Source organism: Dromiciops gliroides, chromosome 3 (assembly GCF_019393635.1).
Source record: "Dromiciops gliroides isolate mDroGli1 chromosome 3, mDroGli1.pri, whole genome shotgun sequence".
NCBI lineage: Eukaryota > Metazoa > Chordata > Mammalia > Microbiotheria > Microbiotheriidae > Dromiciops > Dromiciops gliroides.
Window position 1 is genome coordinate 454,961,374 of NC_057863.1, and position 17,514 is coordinate 454,978,887.

Here is a 17,514-nt window from a genome sequence, read left to right on the forward strand (position 1 = left end):
GAATAAGAATCACTAGAATTAAAACATATACCTCAGAGGGTTGTTGTGATGAGTAAATGAGATAATATATGAGAAAAAAAAACATTCTGCAAACCTAAAAGCACTATAGAAATGATAGTGAGGGCAAGAGCTTTAGGTAGGGCAGAAATCCATTAGGGTTGAGGTTAGGGTGAAGAAGGAATGTGGAAAGGATAGGGAGGAGAGAATCAAATTGAATTTTAAAATTAGTTTAGGGGGAAAGCTTTAATGAATCTCAGACCCTGAAAAGCTTTAAAAAATAGTGCATGAAATTCACAAACACACAGACACAAAAAGGACCATCCTTGGGATTTTCACCCCTATTTTGAAATGCAACTTTTTAACCTTTTTTTTGGTCTCAGTTTTATGACTTATTGTCTTGCCAAAATCATAATTAAAAACTGATTAGATCTACCAGTAATTAGTAATTATTATTTAGAATTTCTACTGTACTTTCTATTAGCTAAGTGAATTCTACTTAATTATTCATTAGCACATACATTAGTGTGAACTAATCATTACATTACTATATAAAAAATGTGTTTTTAGCAGTTTAAAAAAACAACAACACACTAAATCCGGAAGTGGGAAGTCATTACAGAGAACAGTGCAAGAGCAGCTCAGATGTACACCAGCAACTCCAGGAGAGCAGTTGAGTAATGGGTACTTCAAGTCATGTCAGCAACAGAATCTGTGGAAGAACTCTGGAGAAGCGAAGAGACCGGATATTGGTGACCTGGGAGGATTTAGGAAGTGGTAAGGAAAAAGTGAACTTTGAAAAAAATCTAAGCTATGTGGCACAGTAATACCTGAAAAAGCAATAAAAATATGAAAATAAAAAGGGAGGAAAAAAGAAAGAAAAAGCAACATTTGAAAGAATGAAAGCAAACACAATGAGTAACAAGGTTTCCAATGAAAGAAGACATCATTTGAACTGTCTCATATACTGAAATATTGAGCCTTTGGAGAAAGTTAAAAGGTGTATCTCCTTTGAGACAAAACATAGAGAAAGGGATGGAACACTTAGATGGGAACATCAAAATGCAGAGAAATTTTAGGGACTAGAAAATCAGCTTATAACACACAGGGCACACAGCAAAGAGAATGGCCTGTGGAGAGGGGAGGAAGGCTCCTTCTTTTGAATAAGCATACGTCAGGGTTTGTACTTATGGTGGAGACTGTATACACTCACATCCCCTGAAGAGCCGCCCACCCAATGGTTCTTGATTTTCTGCTCACACATTGCTTAGAGAGACACAAGCTGTCAAAAAAATCCCATAAAATGCCATTTTAAGAAATAAATTTAAGCTTTCATCTCTTCAAAGGTGTGTGATTAGAAAAATAAATCATATGGTCCTTTCAAATCACAGCCTTAAGAATTAAAAATGTCAGTTACAGCTACTTACTGGTTGCTTTACTTGCATTTGCTAAGACAGGATCTGGCAAAAGTGAAAAGACTTGCTTTTGAAAAATTCTGTTATGAACTTGAAACTTTCAAAAGGCAAGAGGGCATGCATGACAGAGTCAGTTGAGGCCCTCTCTCTGTTTTAGAGGATCCTCTGTGAAGGAATTTGGTATATGACAATGGGAAATCCTGAACAGGGAAAATTCCACTGACTTCTAGATAGAATTCTTGCATTGAAAGGCAGTGGTAATCACCAATACCATCACAGAAAAAAAAGGTCATTTTTCTACCAAAGTTTAGGCATTAAATAAGCAGGTAGAGCTAAATATTGAAATTGTGAGTTACTGGCATTAGAAAGTTGTTTCTATAGATTCTCAGACAAATGCCCCTTGCTAACCTTCCAGTACGTTGCAGTTCAGGCCCGCTGTGCCCACCATGGGGTTCTGCTTCTCCATGAGCTGCTGTTCCATTGGGCACAGTAGGAATCTTTCTCTTCTCCTGTGGGAGGGAAGGTTCAAGCATTTCAGGATCTATTCATCTTCCTGAGCTCAGTGTTTTTTATCTGCCACTCTGAGGCGCTCTTGCTGGACCTCCTCCCACTCATAGAACTACTCATAATGTGGCAATGCTTTTCTCCATCTACTCTTCAACCCCGGAAGAAATATTCTTACAGAGAAAAATGGGGAGATGAAAACCAGGTCAGTGGAAAATTGAACAAGTTCCACAGACATGTGCTATCCCCACCTCCTTCCCTCAGCTTAGAGCACACAAAGTCAACTTATACAGGTAATGGAGATACAAGACCAGAAAAATTCTGTTTGTGACTTTATAATTCATACATAACACATTCAAAAGTGCTAAAAAAGGTGTTCATTTTGAAATTTTGTTTAAATTTTTTCCAGAGTAGTGTAAGAAAGGAAATGAAGGTCAAATGTAACCTGACAAATAAGCTTCAATACAATAGGAATCTGTCAGTGAACCGTTGGAAATTTTAAACAGGAGAAAAATAGATTTTGAAATGTAAAGAATATATGGGATATTCACTGCAGAATTCTTTAGTGAATTCTGCCAACATTTAAATGGAATATCAATAGTTCATAAGAAATGCTTAAGATAACTGAATGAAAAAGTTAATTAATACACAGCTTGGCAAAGAAATTGCCTTCTGTGGTCAAGGTAGAGAATAAATTAGAGACAGTTAAAAAGTCGTTCTGCTTTCATTTCTCAAGGATCATACACATATTTCTGAAAGTTACAGGTATTTTCTTTGGCCTTTAGGGGAATTCTTTATGATCGACTAATTATGCCCCTGGTTTGCATTAAGAAAAACAATCAATAAGGACGTAGGAAATAAGAAAGTGTCCAGTGAATATCTAATATGTTGGCCAGTTTGAGCAAACTTTGCTTCCAGTAGAGTGTGCTCAATAACATTCTTTGTTCATTTCTTCCTCCAATTTTCTACAAATAGTTCAACTTCTGAAACCATGTTTTATCTGCTAAGAAAACAGCCATTTCAACTGCAGCATTCAGGCTAGAACCAACAGAATTGGGTAAGACCAGATGCAATATTAGGGTTGGAGCTCATGAGAGTGAAGTAGAAGTAAAATGCTGTTTTTATGGAGATAGCAATGGTGAAGATAGAGCACCAGCTTTCAACATTTCAGTGGTGACTTTGAGAGAAGAGCTATGCAAGACAATAGTAACTATCAATATTTTAAACTTTCATATTTCTGTGAATTATAAGTACTTCATTTGGTATAATTTTACACAATATATTTAAAAGAAATCACCCCAAAAGGATGAAATTTTAACAAAATTCCTTTTCCCAATGATTCTGTGCAGCACATAAAACCTGTGAAGAACCTTCTTTGTAAGGTAGTTAATATAGCCTTATTATCTTTCTTTTTTTTTTTTTTTTTTAGTGAGGCAATTGGGGTTAAGTGACTTGCCCAGGGTCACACAGCTAGTAAGTGTTAAGTGTCTGAGGCCGGATTTGAACCCAGATACTCCTGACTCCAGCGCCGGTGCTCTATCCACTGCGCCACCTAGCTGCCCCTGCCTTATTATCTTTCAAACCATGTGAAACAAAATTTTCTCTACCTTTTCCTAATGCTTTCCATTTTCAGAACAAAGATAAAGAAAAGATGCCCATGAGCATCATGAACCTGAAGGATAGTTATGGACTTCTAGGAGCCATAATTTAAAAATTTATCATAATTCTTATTTTCTAAGAGTTTAATTTAGGCTTGCTCTATTCAAGCTTGTTCTAATTTCTTTCAAGACACACAGGACCATTAAAAAAAACAATAGCAGGAAAACCATCTTTTTCAAAAAGCATTTATTAAGTACTTGACTGTATAGCCAAGTATTTGGCTTGGGGCTAGAGGGCATTTTTGAGAACCACAGACATAGGTTCCTTGCCTTTAGGAATTTGAACTCTACCACAGTGCAGTCTTTTACTGGGTATAGTGGTACATGGCTGTTATCTACACCACTAGGGGAGGCTGGGGCTGGGGAATCACTTGAGGTCAGGAACTCTGTGAAGCAATAGGCTAAGATGATCATGTGTCTATCCTAATTCTGGCATTAATATGCTGAGCCCTGTACCAGGCTGACTGAGGAGAGGTGAACAGATCCAGGTCAGAAAAACAAGCAGACCAAGGCTCTGGTCATGATCGGTATTGGGATTAGGCACATGAGTTGTCACTGTACACATAGCCTGGATGAGAAAGGGAGACCCATTCTCAAAAAAGAATAAAGAAAAATAGTTTGGTTCTCGCGTTATTATCAGGGCAGACTTTAATGGAAAACAAGTACCATAATCTTGCTATTCTAAATTGATTTAATATATACATACCTGAGAAGGAACATTTTTGGGGGGCTCTATTCGAATGGTTGGGTCCCATTCTCCAGGAGGGAGAACAGTAACCTGATCAAGAAATTCATCAATTCCTGAAAGCAAGTCATTACGATCCTTAGCTTTATAGGCAACATCATGGAAGACCTATGGTAAGAAGACAAGGTATCCTTTATTTACACATAAAACAGAACACTTCCTAATTATAAAATATATTATTACTCTCCCAAAGTTTAGAACTCAAATGCATTTTTCCCCTTGGCAAGATGGCGTGGTTCAGTTGGGAGAGAGCAGAGGAAATTAAAGCTAGAAATAAGGATTTAAGCAGGCCAAATTTCAGTTAGTTATGAATAAAATCAGTTGTAATATATTTCCATACTAAAAATTAGAGACACAACTTTATAAGTAAGATTTGGAAAGGTGGCAATTCTTTGAAATTGCCCTTCACAAAAAAGCAGGGGAAAGTAATTTCAAGTTCAGAAATGATAATGAACTTTGTTGAAAATGAAGATCTTCTAGAAATCTAGTATGCCTGCATGGTGCTAAAGCAGTACAGCTCTGATGATGGTGATGTGAGAAAATAATGGGATTTGGCAGATACTCAAGGGCCCACCTGGAGATTCATCTATACTAATTGAATTAAGTGAGAATGATTGACTTTGCTGATTAGGCTACTTAAAGTTAATTAGATTGTAACCATACCTGACCAGCCCTTAAGAAGGTATTGTTCTTAGAAGCTAAGGACTTTGAACTCAACATGAGACCACCTTCTAGTCCAGTGAATCAATGGATTTGGATGACGCTAACCAATCAGCTTGAGGCAGTGTATAAGGACTGCCTCTGCTCCAGACCTATAAAAAACTTCCACACTCAGTTTGCTGGTGTAGTTCGTGGTTGAAACAGGCTTGTGGTTGAAGCAGGTGGAGGACTTGAGGAAGAACCAGACCATGCTAGAACTCTAGGCTAGATATGCCTTTTCTTAACTTTCTGAACTCTATGTTTTTTCCTTTTTACTAATACCTAGTATGCTTTAATAAATGCTTAATGCCCAAAGACTGGTGCTAAAGCTTCTAATTTAAGGTGACCACACATTTAGATTTTAAACATCACAATGATGAAGATGATGATGGCTTATATTTATATAGCTCTTTAAGGTTTGCAAAGCAATTTAAATATAGAATCTTCATTTGACCTTCACATCAATCCTAGGAATTAGATGCTATTATTGTCTCCATTTTATACATGAGGAAACTAAGGCTGAGAGAGATTAAATAACTTGCCCAGGGTTACACAGCTAGTAAGTGTCTGAAGCAGGATTTCAATTTGGGTTTTTCTTATTCCAGGTCTAGCAATATATCCACTGAGACAAGCTATTTTCTATTTGCCATATGAGTCATGCTCTGCTCATACATACATGCACAAGCAAAGGTAATATCCAATGACAGACCAAACATAAATTAATGGTAAAGAAAAAAAAATTGTTTCCACAGTAGGATTATCAAGGAAGAAAGACTATGAAAAAGAATATAAAGTAAACCAAATCTGGGGATGCTCAGCCTTATTTGTAAATAATTGCCTAAGGAATTTGTTTGACAAGTATTAAGGTTCCCAGAGCACATTATTTTCATTCTTACCACCATGAAATATAATTCTCAAAATAATTACTATTCATTATGTTTTATATATGACATGACTCTTTGAGGACACTCTATCAGAAATTTGGACCCAGGTATTATCAATAGAATTTGGTTTCATCCTTCTGACCATTACCTGACCTGTGTGAGGACAATGCCTTAAAAAAAGATTCTGTAACTATTGATCGTAATTAAGATGCAAATTGCTTTGCTTGAGTTTCTAAGAAAATGTTATGAGTGATAAATATTTCTATTGAGCCTTGGTCTACTGTAATGGAAAGTCATTTTTCCTTTAGTTGTATTCTAGAAGAGACTTACAAAATATTGGAATTTTAGAAGTTTATTGCCAAGACCAACCCATTTCATCAGTCAATTAAAAAGCTTTTGTCAAGTGCCTGTCATTTTGCTAAATGCTGGATATACAAAGACAAAAGTAAAACAGTACTTCCTTTCCAGGAGTTTACATTTTAAAGGAAGGACAACATGTACATGTTTAAATAGACACAGTATGGACATATATAATATGTGATAGGCATATTATGTAAATATGCATGTATAAACTATATATACATATATTGAGGCAGATAGTTCTGCATTCTTATATAATGTATATCACAAATAATATATACAAGATATCATATGTGTATTAGAATATGTGCATATTATATGTACATAATAAAATACACCAATAATACACAGAATAGGTACACTATATTGTGTGCTTTATATGTTATAGATATGCATATACTATACAGTGTGCACACAATACATACACGTGTTATATATGAAACACATATGTATGGACATTATAATATATGCATGTGATCATATAAACATAAACTTCAATGTTACATTGTGATATATATTTTATGTCTATTATAGTTATTATATGAGCACATACATCACATATAATGTATTATATAATACATCACATAAAATGTATTATATAATATGTATATGTAGAATTTATAATGTGAATATAATACACATGTGTATATAATGTACATATATTTTAATATATTTAAATATTTAATATATATTTTTAGATAGCTAGATAGCTAGCTAGATAAATAGACAGATAAAATGAAATGCAAGGTAGTTTGGTAAAAGTACATGAACAGCTAGGGGGGGTCACGAAAAGTTTCAGGTATTAGGTGGTGCTTGAATTGTGTTCAAGGAAAACAGGTGTTTCAGGAGGTGGAGGTGAAAAAGGAAGGAGCTGCCTGGATGGGGACAGTTGGTGCAAAGACACTGAGGTAGCAGGTGGAAGTTGAAACATTGAGTAGGTCAGTATAGTTAGATGATGGAGGGGAGTAATGTGTAAGAAGACTAAAGAAAGAAGGGGACATATTGTGAAGGGTTTTAAATGTCAAACAGGAGTTTCTATTTGATTCTCATGTGACCAGAGTACCACTTCCTTCTTCCTTCTGATGGTCACAATATCCCAGAAGTCTTTTTTTCTTTTTAACCTAGTTCTCTTTCTAGTCCTTTCCCACTGATGATAAAGCTAGCTAGAAGGAGATTGGAGAGGTTATGTATTCTGGACCTCAGTGAACTCCTCTGTAAAATTAGGTGAGTTCTGAAGTTCATTCTAGCCCTAAATCCTGTAATTCAGTGCTTTGCTTTCATCCAGGTGAATGCTCAAACCTTTTGGGACAGATTACTCTCCATTCTTTTCTTAAGGATCACCAAGGATGGAGAGAGAGCTAACAGTTTGTTCTAAAAACAAAAAGACATTTACATAGCATGGGGACAGAAATCCTTTGCCATGGCAGCAGGAGTGCTAGAGGCAGAAGCCACCAGCTTGTCCTTCCCTTCCAGTGTTTCCAGGGCTTTTTGGAGGTTGTTCAAAGCCTCAGACTGATCTCCATGATTTGGCACTTCTTACAAGAAGACAAATGGAAATTGAGGCAGGTCCTCATCCTTACTTGAGAGAGGCCCAGTGGAAAGTGTTGATTAGCAGTGCTTCAAGTGGGAAAATAAGGCTTGTGCCCTAAGGCAAGGAAGAGGTACATGGAATTCAGGCATGCACTTCATCTCCAGGTAATAGCACAAAACCATTCATTGGGAGGATGTCTTCCATCTCCCAGCTACCTTAGTGGCCTTTTCCCTAACTACTTGGATGAGGCCGTAGAGCTATTTAATGACAAAATTGAAAAAGTACACACTGTGAAGAGTGTTACATGTGAGTAGGTTCTGCTTCCTCTTTGTGAAAGAGAGGAATCACTGGCCAGAAAGGCTAAAGAGATGAATAAATAAAGAATGAGCTGCCTCCTTTTGCCCCATAACTATGGTAGGACTGTGAATGCTGGGCACTCTTGCCTTCTCCCTAATCGAAACACATACCACATGCAACTTTTTGCCAGACTCTCATCTCTACCCAATTTAGCTTTAACATTTCCTAGCTCTCTGCCGTCTGGAAGTTTCCTCTAATATAAAAACCCCTCCTTTGTCCTAGATCTTGTTCTTTCACACTTATTCTTCTATCACTCAGTGAAACCTAGTTTTATCCTGAAGACATCACATATGTGGACACCCTCCACAAAGCTGAATGCTCCCTTCTCTCAAGAGAGAAAAAGTCCAGGCAAAGGAGGTGGCTTTCTATAGCCACATTAGGACTCTTCCTTGGTCACCATCATTCAAACATTTCTCCTGCTTTAAAGTTTATCCAATCTTGGACAGATCCTTGTTTCTGTTTCCTCTGGATGGCTAGACTGCTATCCTTCCTCTCCAGGACCTTCCCAGATTACACTCTTTTACTCTTCCCCAAACCTGCCCCCTTCAAAAACCTTGGCCTCTGAAGCCCTTTCCTCTCACTCAACCCTATCCTGCCTGACTGAATTTGTTCAGAAGCCACAATTACTAGTTAAAATTATGGACTGGTTCAAGATGTGGTTCAGCAGTCATAAGCAAATTTGATAATTTTGAACATGATTCAGGGAATATCATGAGTAGAAATAAATGTCATAGCATTGGACTATTACTACTCGCTTCATCTGGATTAAGGTCTTTAAGAAGTACTAGGCCAAAAAAAAAAGTGTGACTTCTGAGAGCTCAAGCTTCTCTTCCCAGAGGACACCCTGCTGTTGAGGGAGTGGCAGATATTGGAGTTACACTAAATTACAACTAATCCAGAATATGGTATAGGAAAGCAATTGTTCCTTTACAAGTCCTAAATGCAATGCATGGTTGTGAAAACACTCAATGACAACTGACTGCAATTGAGCCAGGAAAGAACTCCAGTCTTGACATAGAAAAGATTCCACTGGCCTTAGGTGACGGCAGATATAGGAAAAAAATCATGAAACCATTGCTCAGTGTGTTCAAAGATGAGGGCTACTGATTAAAACTAATCATTTGGAGGTCAGAGGACTCATATACCTTTGGAGTAGGTCTACATAGATTTCTTTTTTATATGACTTTTTTTTTCAGGGCAATGAGGGTTAAGTGACTTGCCCAGGGTCACACAGCTAGTAAGTGTCAAGTGTCTGAGGTCGGATTTGAACTCAGATCCTCCTGAATCCAGGGCCAGTGCTTTATCCACTGTGCCACCTAGCTGCCCCCTTACATAGATTTCTTATATCTAGGAGGGCATAAGAAGGACTTAAACACCACAGTGAAGGTGGAACATTTTATATTGCACACCAGATTTTACATGGCCCTACTAAACCAGAACCACAGAATCTTCGAAGTAAAGGGACCTCAAAAATTGTCTACTTCCTCCTTTACTGGAACAAGCTTCCCCTTTGATTAGTGGTCATCTGGCCTTTGCAAAAAATTTCCAGTGAGAGATAAGCCTATTCCCTCTCAGTGCAGTTTGTTCTGCTTTTGAAGAGTTACTATTGGATTTTCTTCTTTGTAACATCTAACAATAGCTTCTACTTCTCTCCTCTGGGGTCAAGCAGAGTAAGACTAATTCCTCTTCCATATAACTGTCTTTCAAGTACTTGAAAGGCAGCTAGCATGTTCCTCCCAAGTCTTCTTTTCTGTTGCCGAAATATACCTGATTCCTTCCACTGATAATCATATGACATGAACTCTAGGCCCTTCCTCTTGTCCATCATCCTTCTCTGGATGCTCTTCAACCAATCAATGTTTTTACCGAAATGTAGGAACAAAAACTGAATAAAATGCTCCAAATGTTGTCAGACTAGGGCAGAGTGCAGTGGACTTTCATCTCCCTAGTTCCCACTACTTTGCTTCTCTTAGAGTAGCCTACAAATACATTGGTTTTTTTGGCTGATATATAATACTGCGAGTAGGAATCAGAAGACATCTGTTTTAGATGAGGTACTATGGGAGAAAGTTTCCTTGTGTACTTTCCCTGCCAGCATCCATTCTGATGAAGGCTGAGATTCTTATAACAAGCTATCCAAAAGGATGCTAGGCTTGTGGGAATCCAATAAGTCTAGAATGAAACCTTGGTGTTTTGTCTTTTCAAATTAACAAGCATTTATTTTCTTTTCCTCCTCTTACCTCTCCCACTGAAGAAGAAAAAAAGGAAAACAAAACCATTGTAGCAAATATGGATAGTCATGCAAATCAAATTATATGTTTCAGTGTGCATATTAAGCTGCCATCTCCTTGTTAAGCACTGGGCAGCATTCTTCCTCATAAAGCCAACCCAACAATTGCTTTATTTGCCTCCCTAAAGGGAAAACATAAGTTGCAACTTTCCACCACCTTGAGCTTCTTTTATACAGGGTGGGCCAAAAGTCATGAAACAGTTGCAATATTTAATAACTCCTTGATTTTTTGTTTTGAATTTACAATACCATAGCATCATATGCAGTACATACAGGAAATGAATTTATATTACGTATGACAAGTAAAATCTTATAAATGGTGAAAAATAAAAAATAATTTTCAAAAATTTATTAAAACATTGTGATTTTTGGCCCACCCTGTATTAAGGATGTCAAGACAGAATTAATTGTTTTCTAGTAGCACATCCACTTTTGATCAAAATAAAAAGATATCAGCATATCAGTAGATATACTAACGTTTATAAATGGTCTTAAAAACTGTGATATTTAGTCCTCTTTGTCTCATTTTCTGCCATTTTGCTGTCACCACTGTTGAAATGGAAGGAGACCTTCAAGATTGAGGCTCATTTTCTGTTTTTCTTTGTTTCATGAGTTGCCATGGTCAAAGAAGTTCATCACCAGGTGTCTATGCTTAAGGTAAAGAACTTCTCCATTTGTAGTTATGTTCTTCCTTGGAAAGTAGATACCCTCTGTTCCTGGGATTGTACTTGAAGTCTTTCTAGCATAGTGAAATGACATAATTTGTACTTTATTGGCATAGCTTTTGAGAACGCAGGATTCCACCTCCACATCACAATAAAGTGACAGAGGGAATTTCTTACACTGACAAACATCACAAGACCAGTACATATTCACACACGTGGTCTTAATAAAATACTTTGCTTTGTTAGTAGAGAATGCATTGGATAGGACTATGACTCAAAAAATCATCCCTACACATTGAGCCCAAGTGGTAATGGAATTCCAGAATTTAGTAGGATTTTCATATAATACTACACACACACATACACACACATATACATATGTGTAAACACATAAATTTATATATAAATAGATAAATACTGATATTATTATGTATATATATATATGTCTATATGCATGCATATAACCTTTCCCTATCACCAACCAAACCAAAAATACTTTCTATAAATACTCAATTAATCATTGTACCTCAACCTCCTATGCTTTTAGACTCCCTTTCTAATGGATGATTTCTTATACTTTTATGATAACAAATAATTATATTGGGGGGCAGCTGGGTAGTGCAGTGGATAAAGCACTGGCCCTGGATTCAGGAGGACCTAAGTTCAAATCCGGCCTCAGACACTTGACACTAGCTGTGTGACACTGGGCAAGTCACTTAACCCTCATTACTCTGAAAAAAACCCCAAACTAAACAAATAGTTACACTGGTTGTCAAAGATTATTGCTATTTTTTATTTTTAAAAGAGTATGTCGGGGGCAGCTAGGTGGTGCAGTGGATAGAGCACCGGCCCTGGAGCCAGGAGTACCTGAGTTCAAATCCGGCCTCAGACACTTAACACTTACTAGCTGTGTGACCCTGGGCAAGTCACTTAACCCCAGTTGCCTTACTAAAAAAAAAAAAAAAGAGTATGTCACTAGACAGTTTCAATATTAAATATATTTTCATATGTTTATATGGGTGCTTTCTTAAGAGAATTAATCTCAGAGCTCCCCAAGTAAGTTATAAGGAAGAAAGACACCTGAGGCTTTGTGAATCAATATTTTCTATCTGGTTGAAAATTCTAGATGAAAAAGTAATTAATATTCTTTTCATCATGGCCAATAGCAGAAATTTCCCTCCTCACACACATGAATTTTATTTATCCTATAAGAGAAAAAGTCAAGATAGTAAATGATACTTTCTAAAAGGTTCAACTCTGCTACCTCATGGTGACATAAAGGTGATCCTGGATTGCTAAAAGTTATGTTAGCAGGACATAGTCTCCGACATGACCTGGAAAGCAGCAAAATCTTCAAACATGGGCCAAGTGATGCATTGTGTGCTTGTCATCCCAAGTCAGGTATAAAAAGGTCATTATGAGAAAGTTGGTCACCAAGTGATGAAGTTTTGGTTGGGCATCAACTCATGAAACTATATGGTAAGGCTTGAAGGTTGTAGAAGGAATACCCACATGGATAAAATCACTGATTTTTTTTTTGTATTGAAGCTTTGTGTGTGGTCAAGATTGATATGTCATTTGCAGTAAGTCTTCATTAAATTGCTATAATTTAGTTATAATGGTAGTGTATAATTTAAAAAGTTCTTTTCTCCTATCTGTCAAGATATTCGATTGTTTAATAGAAAAGTAAGAGGTAACACAAACTTAGTAAAAAAAAAGTCATATGAGATTACACTCTTTTGATGTGGCATTAGTTATAGAAGGTATTTCTTTTAAAAGGATGGGTGACTCTTTATGGATATGCATTATAGGGCCATAAGATAATTCAGAGGGAGTTGTTAAAATTATTTCAGTCTTTTGCATACATGAATGTGATAAAGTGCTATCTATCTCTATATTTACATTTATAACTTTGATCTGTTAGTGGAAAGAGTACTGGACTTGGAGTCAGAAGATCTGGGTTTCAATTCTAGAGATTCTGCCAGTTACTGATCTTTGGCATATTAGAAAAGCATAATGAGATAGGGTGATGCTGTGGGAAGAGGACTAGGAGTCAAGTGAGACCTCGGTTTAAATTTAACACTTATTAGCTGTTTGACCATAGGCAAGCCATTTAACCTCTCTGTGCCTCAGTTTCTTTACCTGTAAAATATTTGCACAGGGTTGTAAGGAAGGCATAGAGCATATGTTGTAAAAACACACATAATACAATAGACCTAAACTATTTTTAAAAACCTGAACATCTAAGAGCTCCAAACTAAAAAGAACAATATTAATGTGAAATCTAGTAGTCCATCAACTCATGAATTTTCAGTTTATGAAATTTGCCACTAGATGGCACTTATGTATTTGTGGTTGTCACCTTAACGTCCTGCCATTCAGAAGTAGCTGTGAGATAATTTCAAAGGCTATACCCCTGTTTTCCTAGCAAAGGCAAAACTCTTAACAATATTTTATAACTAGTCCTTAAATATCTAAGTATATTATTTCCTTCAGAGCAATTTGGATAAACTATACTTCCTAAGAACTCTTTACCAATTACCTCTTGTACCATTTGAGTTCTTTGATATTCATCCAAAGTCATATTATTTCAATAATAATGACAATAATTGCTAGAGTTTACATAGCGATTTAAGATTTGATAAGTGTTTTCTCTCATTTTATCCTCCTATCAACCCTGGAAGGTAGATACTATTATTCTGCCCATTTTATAGTTGAGAAAACTGAGGTAGAGAGTGATTATGTGATTTGTTCAGGGTCATACAGATAGCTTGTAAGTACCTGAGACCAGATTTGAACTCCTGCCTCTAGGTTCAGCGTCTCATCAACTGTGCCAATTAGGTGACAACTGGATCAGTCAGGTAGGTCTAATAGAGTCCTCTTCATCACTTTTGCTAGATGATCCTGAAACTCCTACATCTTAATTCTGGGTGTCCCATCTCTCCCATTCTTGTTTCTCTCCTGAACTTTAGGTCTTCACAATAAACTCCATACTGGACATTTCTACCTGAACATCCTTTTGGCATTTCAAATTCAACATGTCTCAAAAAAACAAAAACAAGCAAAAAACCCTTATTTCTTCCCACTAAACTTTCTCTTCTGCCAAACCTCCCTATTTCTTTTTGAGAGTACTACTATTCTTCCAGTCACTAGAGATTCATAACTTTAGATTCATCTTTGACTCTTCACTCTCATTTTGCCTTTATCCAATCAGGTAATAAATATAATCCTGTTGCATCCATATTTCAAACATTTATATTGGATCCCTTTGTCCACCCACTAGCTATTCTATTGCTTAATAAAAAGGAATGGGTAACACAAACCTGGTTAAATAAAAGCATTATAGGGTTATTTGCAATTTGAATGAATGATATTGAACTCTTTTGATGTAGCAGTTATGGAAGCTATTCTTTAAAGGATGGGTGACTATTGTGAATATGCATTATAGGGGGATAAGATAATTCAGAGGGAGGTGTCAAAATTGCTTCAGTCTTTGCTTATATGAATATGATATCTATCTGTGAAGTTATGTTATATATTTTAGATATATTTATATGTTATCTATCTATCTATCTATCTATCTATATCTATATCTATATCTATTTATTAATGGCCACCAGTCTCATTTAGGCCCACATTGTTATGCTTACACAATTTTCATGACTTCTTTATTGGTCTTCCTGCTTCCAGTGTTTCTCTCCTTCAAATCCTTCCTTCACACGCATGCTAAGATAATTTTCTTAAGGCATAGGTCCGATCATATCATTCCTCCGTTTAAAAAAATCCAACACCCCCCTATTGCCTCTAGAATAAAATACAAACTTCTCAGATTCTCACTTAAGAACCTCAGGAATGTGGCTCCAACCTTCTGTTCCAGAATTATTCCATGTTACTTTATAACCCAAATGTTGTAGACAAAATGAAGCCCTCTCCCATAACCCTTAATCCCACCCCCTCCCATCTTCTCCAGCATATCGCCCTTACTATCATTCCCATTCTACAGATTTATCTGTCCATTAATTCAATGACATGGTCAGAGTTCCTCACCTTAGGCTATTTTCACATTGACTGGAAAGTTATTAGCAACTACCTTTTTGCCCTTCAAAATCTATACTCAACTATAAAATTCCCTTGCTTCTTCCATGCTTCTTCTTTAACTGACTGAACAGTTGAATCAAAATCACTTTTGAAATGGGCACAGGTCTAGCCCCAAAGAACTCTTTTGCCTGCCTGAGACACCTTCATGCTTATGGCAGCCAGCTCACGTGGCTATTCCCTAGTTCTATGCCTGCACATGATTACACTCTGTTATGTGGATGAGAAGAAGAAATAAAGTCAGCTTCTGTAATTTCTGATAGGCACCATGAGGCTAGAATTATAGCATAGGTTTATTTCTGAATACTACTCTGTTGCACACATACCATGGGTGAGTTTTACAGAGGTCTGAAGTGTCCATGAACACAAGCACTCAGGAACATTTGACAAACATCAGTGAATACACCAAGGAGGATACCTGAGACCAACACTTTAGGCATCGAAGCCAGTCCTTCCTCCCAGTCTCTTACCCTCTTTCATAATAGTAATTCCTCCTACTTTGAATAGCCTCTCTATATCAGAATTTCTTAACCATTTTTTTGTAGCATGGATCTCTTTTGCATCTGGCAAAGCCTTTTGCAGAATGATATTTTTAAATGCATGAAATAAAATGTCATATTTCAAAGGAAATCAATTATATTGGATAAAATTATTAACATACACATTTTTTAAAAGTTCATGGACCCCAGGTTAACAACTCTGTGTGTATACTAAATTGTATACTTTCTTCTGCTCACTCTATATTCCAGATCACAGCTGGTTACTCACTGCCTCCCACAATACTCATACACCAGTGTTTTTCCTATGTCCTGCTACCCCTTAATATGGACTATGGAAATATTTGCTCCATCAAATGCTTTGGTCTACAGTTGCCCCAAACAACAGCAAACCCTTCACACTGCCCACAGAGGGGTACCTGTGTAACTCTCAACTCCCATACCCAGTCCCACATAATCCCAAACCCCTGACACTATTCAGGAGAAAAGAGGGATCTAGTCAATAAATCAGTTCCTTTTGAAATCAGGCAGAAAAAAATCAGTTATCTGAAGCACACTATTTTAAGGCCATATAGTATTATAATGAATTCACAAACACACACACACACACACACATACTTATGAAAATAACCACAGGCAACCATATAATATAAATTGAAAAGGTATCATAGTTTTTACATAGGACAATGTGTCATTATAGTAGAACCTCATATCTAGAAATTCAAACTTAGAAAGCAAGGAACCGATTCATTATGTAAGGTAACATAACCATTCATATAACATCTTCAAGTGTCATCAGCCATGGATTCCAGTGACGACGTTTCTCCATTATTCACTTAATAGTCTATAGTTCCCAAAATAACACTTATCAATTTGTTTATTTGCTATGGATCTTTACCTCATCTATTTTGGGGCACATAACCCTCTTCCAAGTCGTCCTAATATAATTTGTTCATTGCTATAAAATTTTCCAAAATACAGTGTAAGAAAGCATGCAAAGTTCCATGTTAGACTACTGTGTTAATTTCCAACTATCCTACTCCCTATTAGGGAGGACAGGTTGATAGAAGCAGTGATTTTTTGGGGTGCTATATGTTTTATACAATTAAGCTAACACTGTCATTTTTACACTCTTTTGATAATAATACATCAGGTAACATATTGAAGATTATAATTAACAAAGTTGTTATTATTTATATATGTAATTTTAAAAGATTTGATGCATTCCTAAGAATGAATTTCATAATTCCTATAGGGAGATAACACTTTTTTTCTAAGGAAGGCCAGCAGAAATATATAACTTGATATACAGAAATCTGATACCTTTCCAACTATGCAAGAAAATATCTATTCCATAAAGTAAGCAAAGTGAGGTATACTTATCTCTATGAGTTGGGGGTCTAGATTGATATACAATCCAAGTAAACAGTAAAAAAACACCCAAATGGGGTGAATATATACCTCATCTGTCATTAGAGTTGCAATTGATCTGCCAATCTCATGGTACTGCTGACCCTTTCCCAATGGTCCCAGAAGGATAAACAAAAACCTGTAAATAAAATGGGAAAAAATGTTACCAGACAGAAAAACAAATTCTATTTCATGTATAATAGAATCATATCTCAAATGCATTACTGATGAAAGGGCTATCAACATGGATCACTCATTTTCTTACAGTTGAAAATTTAAGTGAAAATTGTAGTGTGTTTTTGCTTAGTTTCATTGTTCTGATCAGTCTGATGAAGAGAGAAAATAAGAGAGAAAAGAGTAACACAAAATGAATCATTATGATTTATGGCCCACAGCGATCTTTCTGA

General features: G+C 36.4%; 1 protein-coding gene across 7 annotated transcripts in view; it reads right to left on the reverse strand.

The window, feature by feature from the left end:
• SLC4A10 (solute carrier family 4 member 10) overlaps positions 1–17,514 on the reverse strand; it is a 373,536-nt gene that overhangs the window by 80,695 nt on the left and 275,327 nt on the right. For all 7 annotated transcript variants that reach the window (XM_043991252.1, XM_043991249.1, XM_043991250.1 and 4 more), the window contains 3 exons: positions 17,159–17,246; positions 4,281–4,427; positions 1,821–1,921 (listed from right to left, as the gene is read on the reverse strand). In XM_043991252.1, coding sequence (XP_043847187.1) covers positions 1,821–1,921; positions 4,281–4,427; positions 17,159–17,246 — 336 coding nt within the window. The remainder of the gene's footprint in view (positions 1–1,820; positions 1,922–4,280; positions 4,428–17,158; positions 17,247–17,514) is intronic.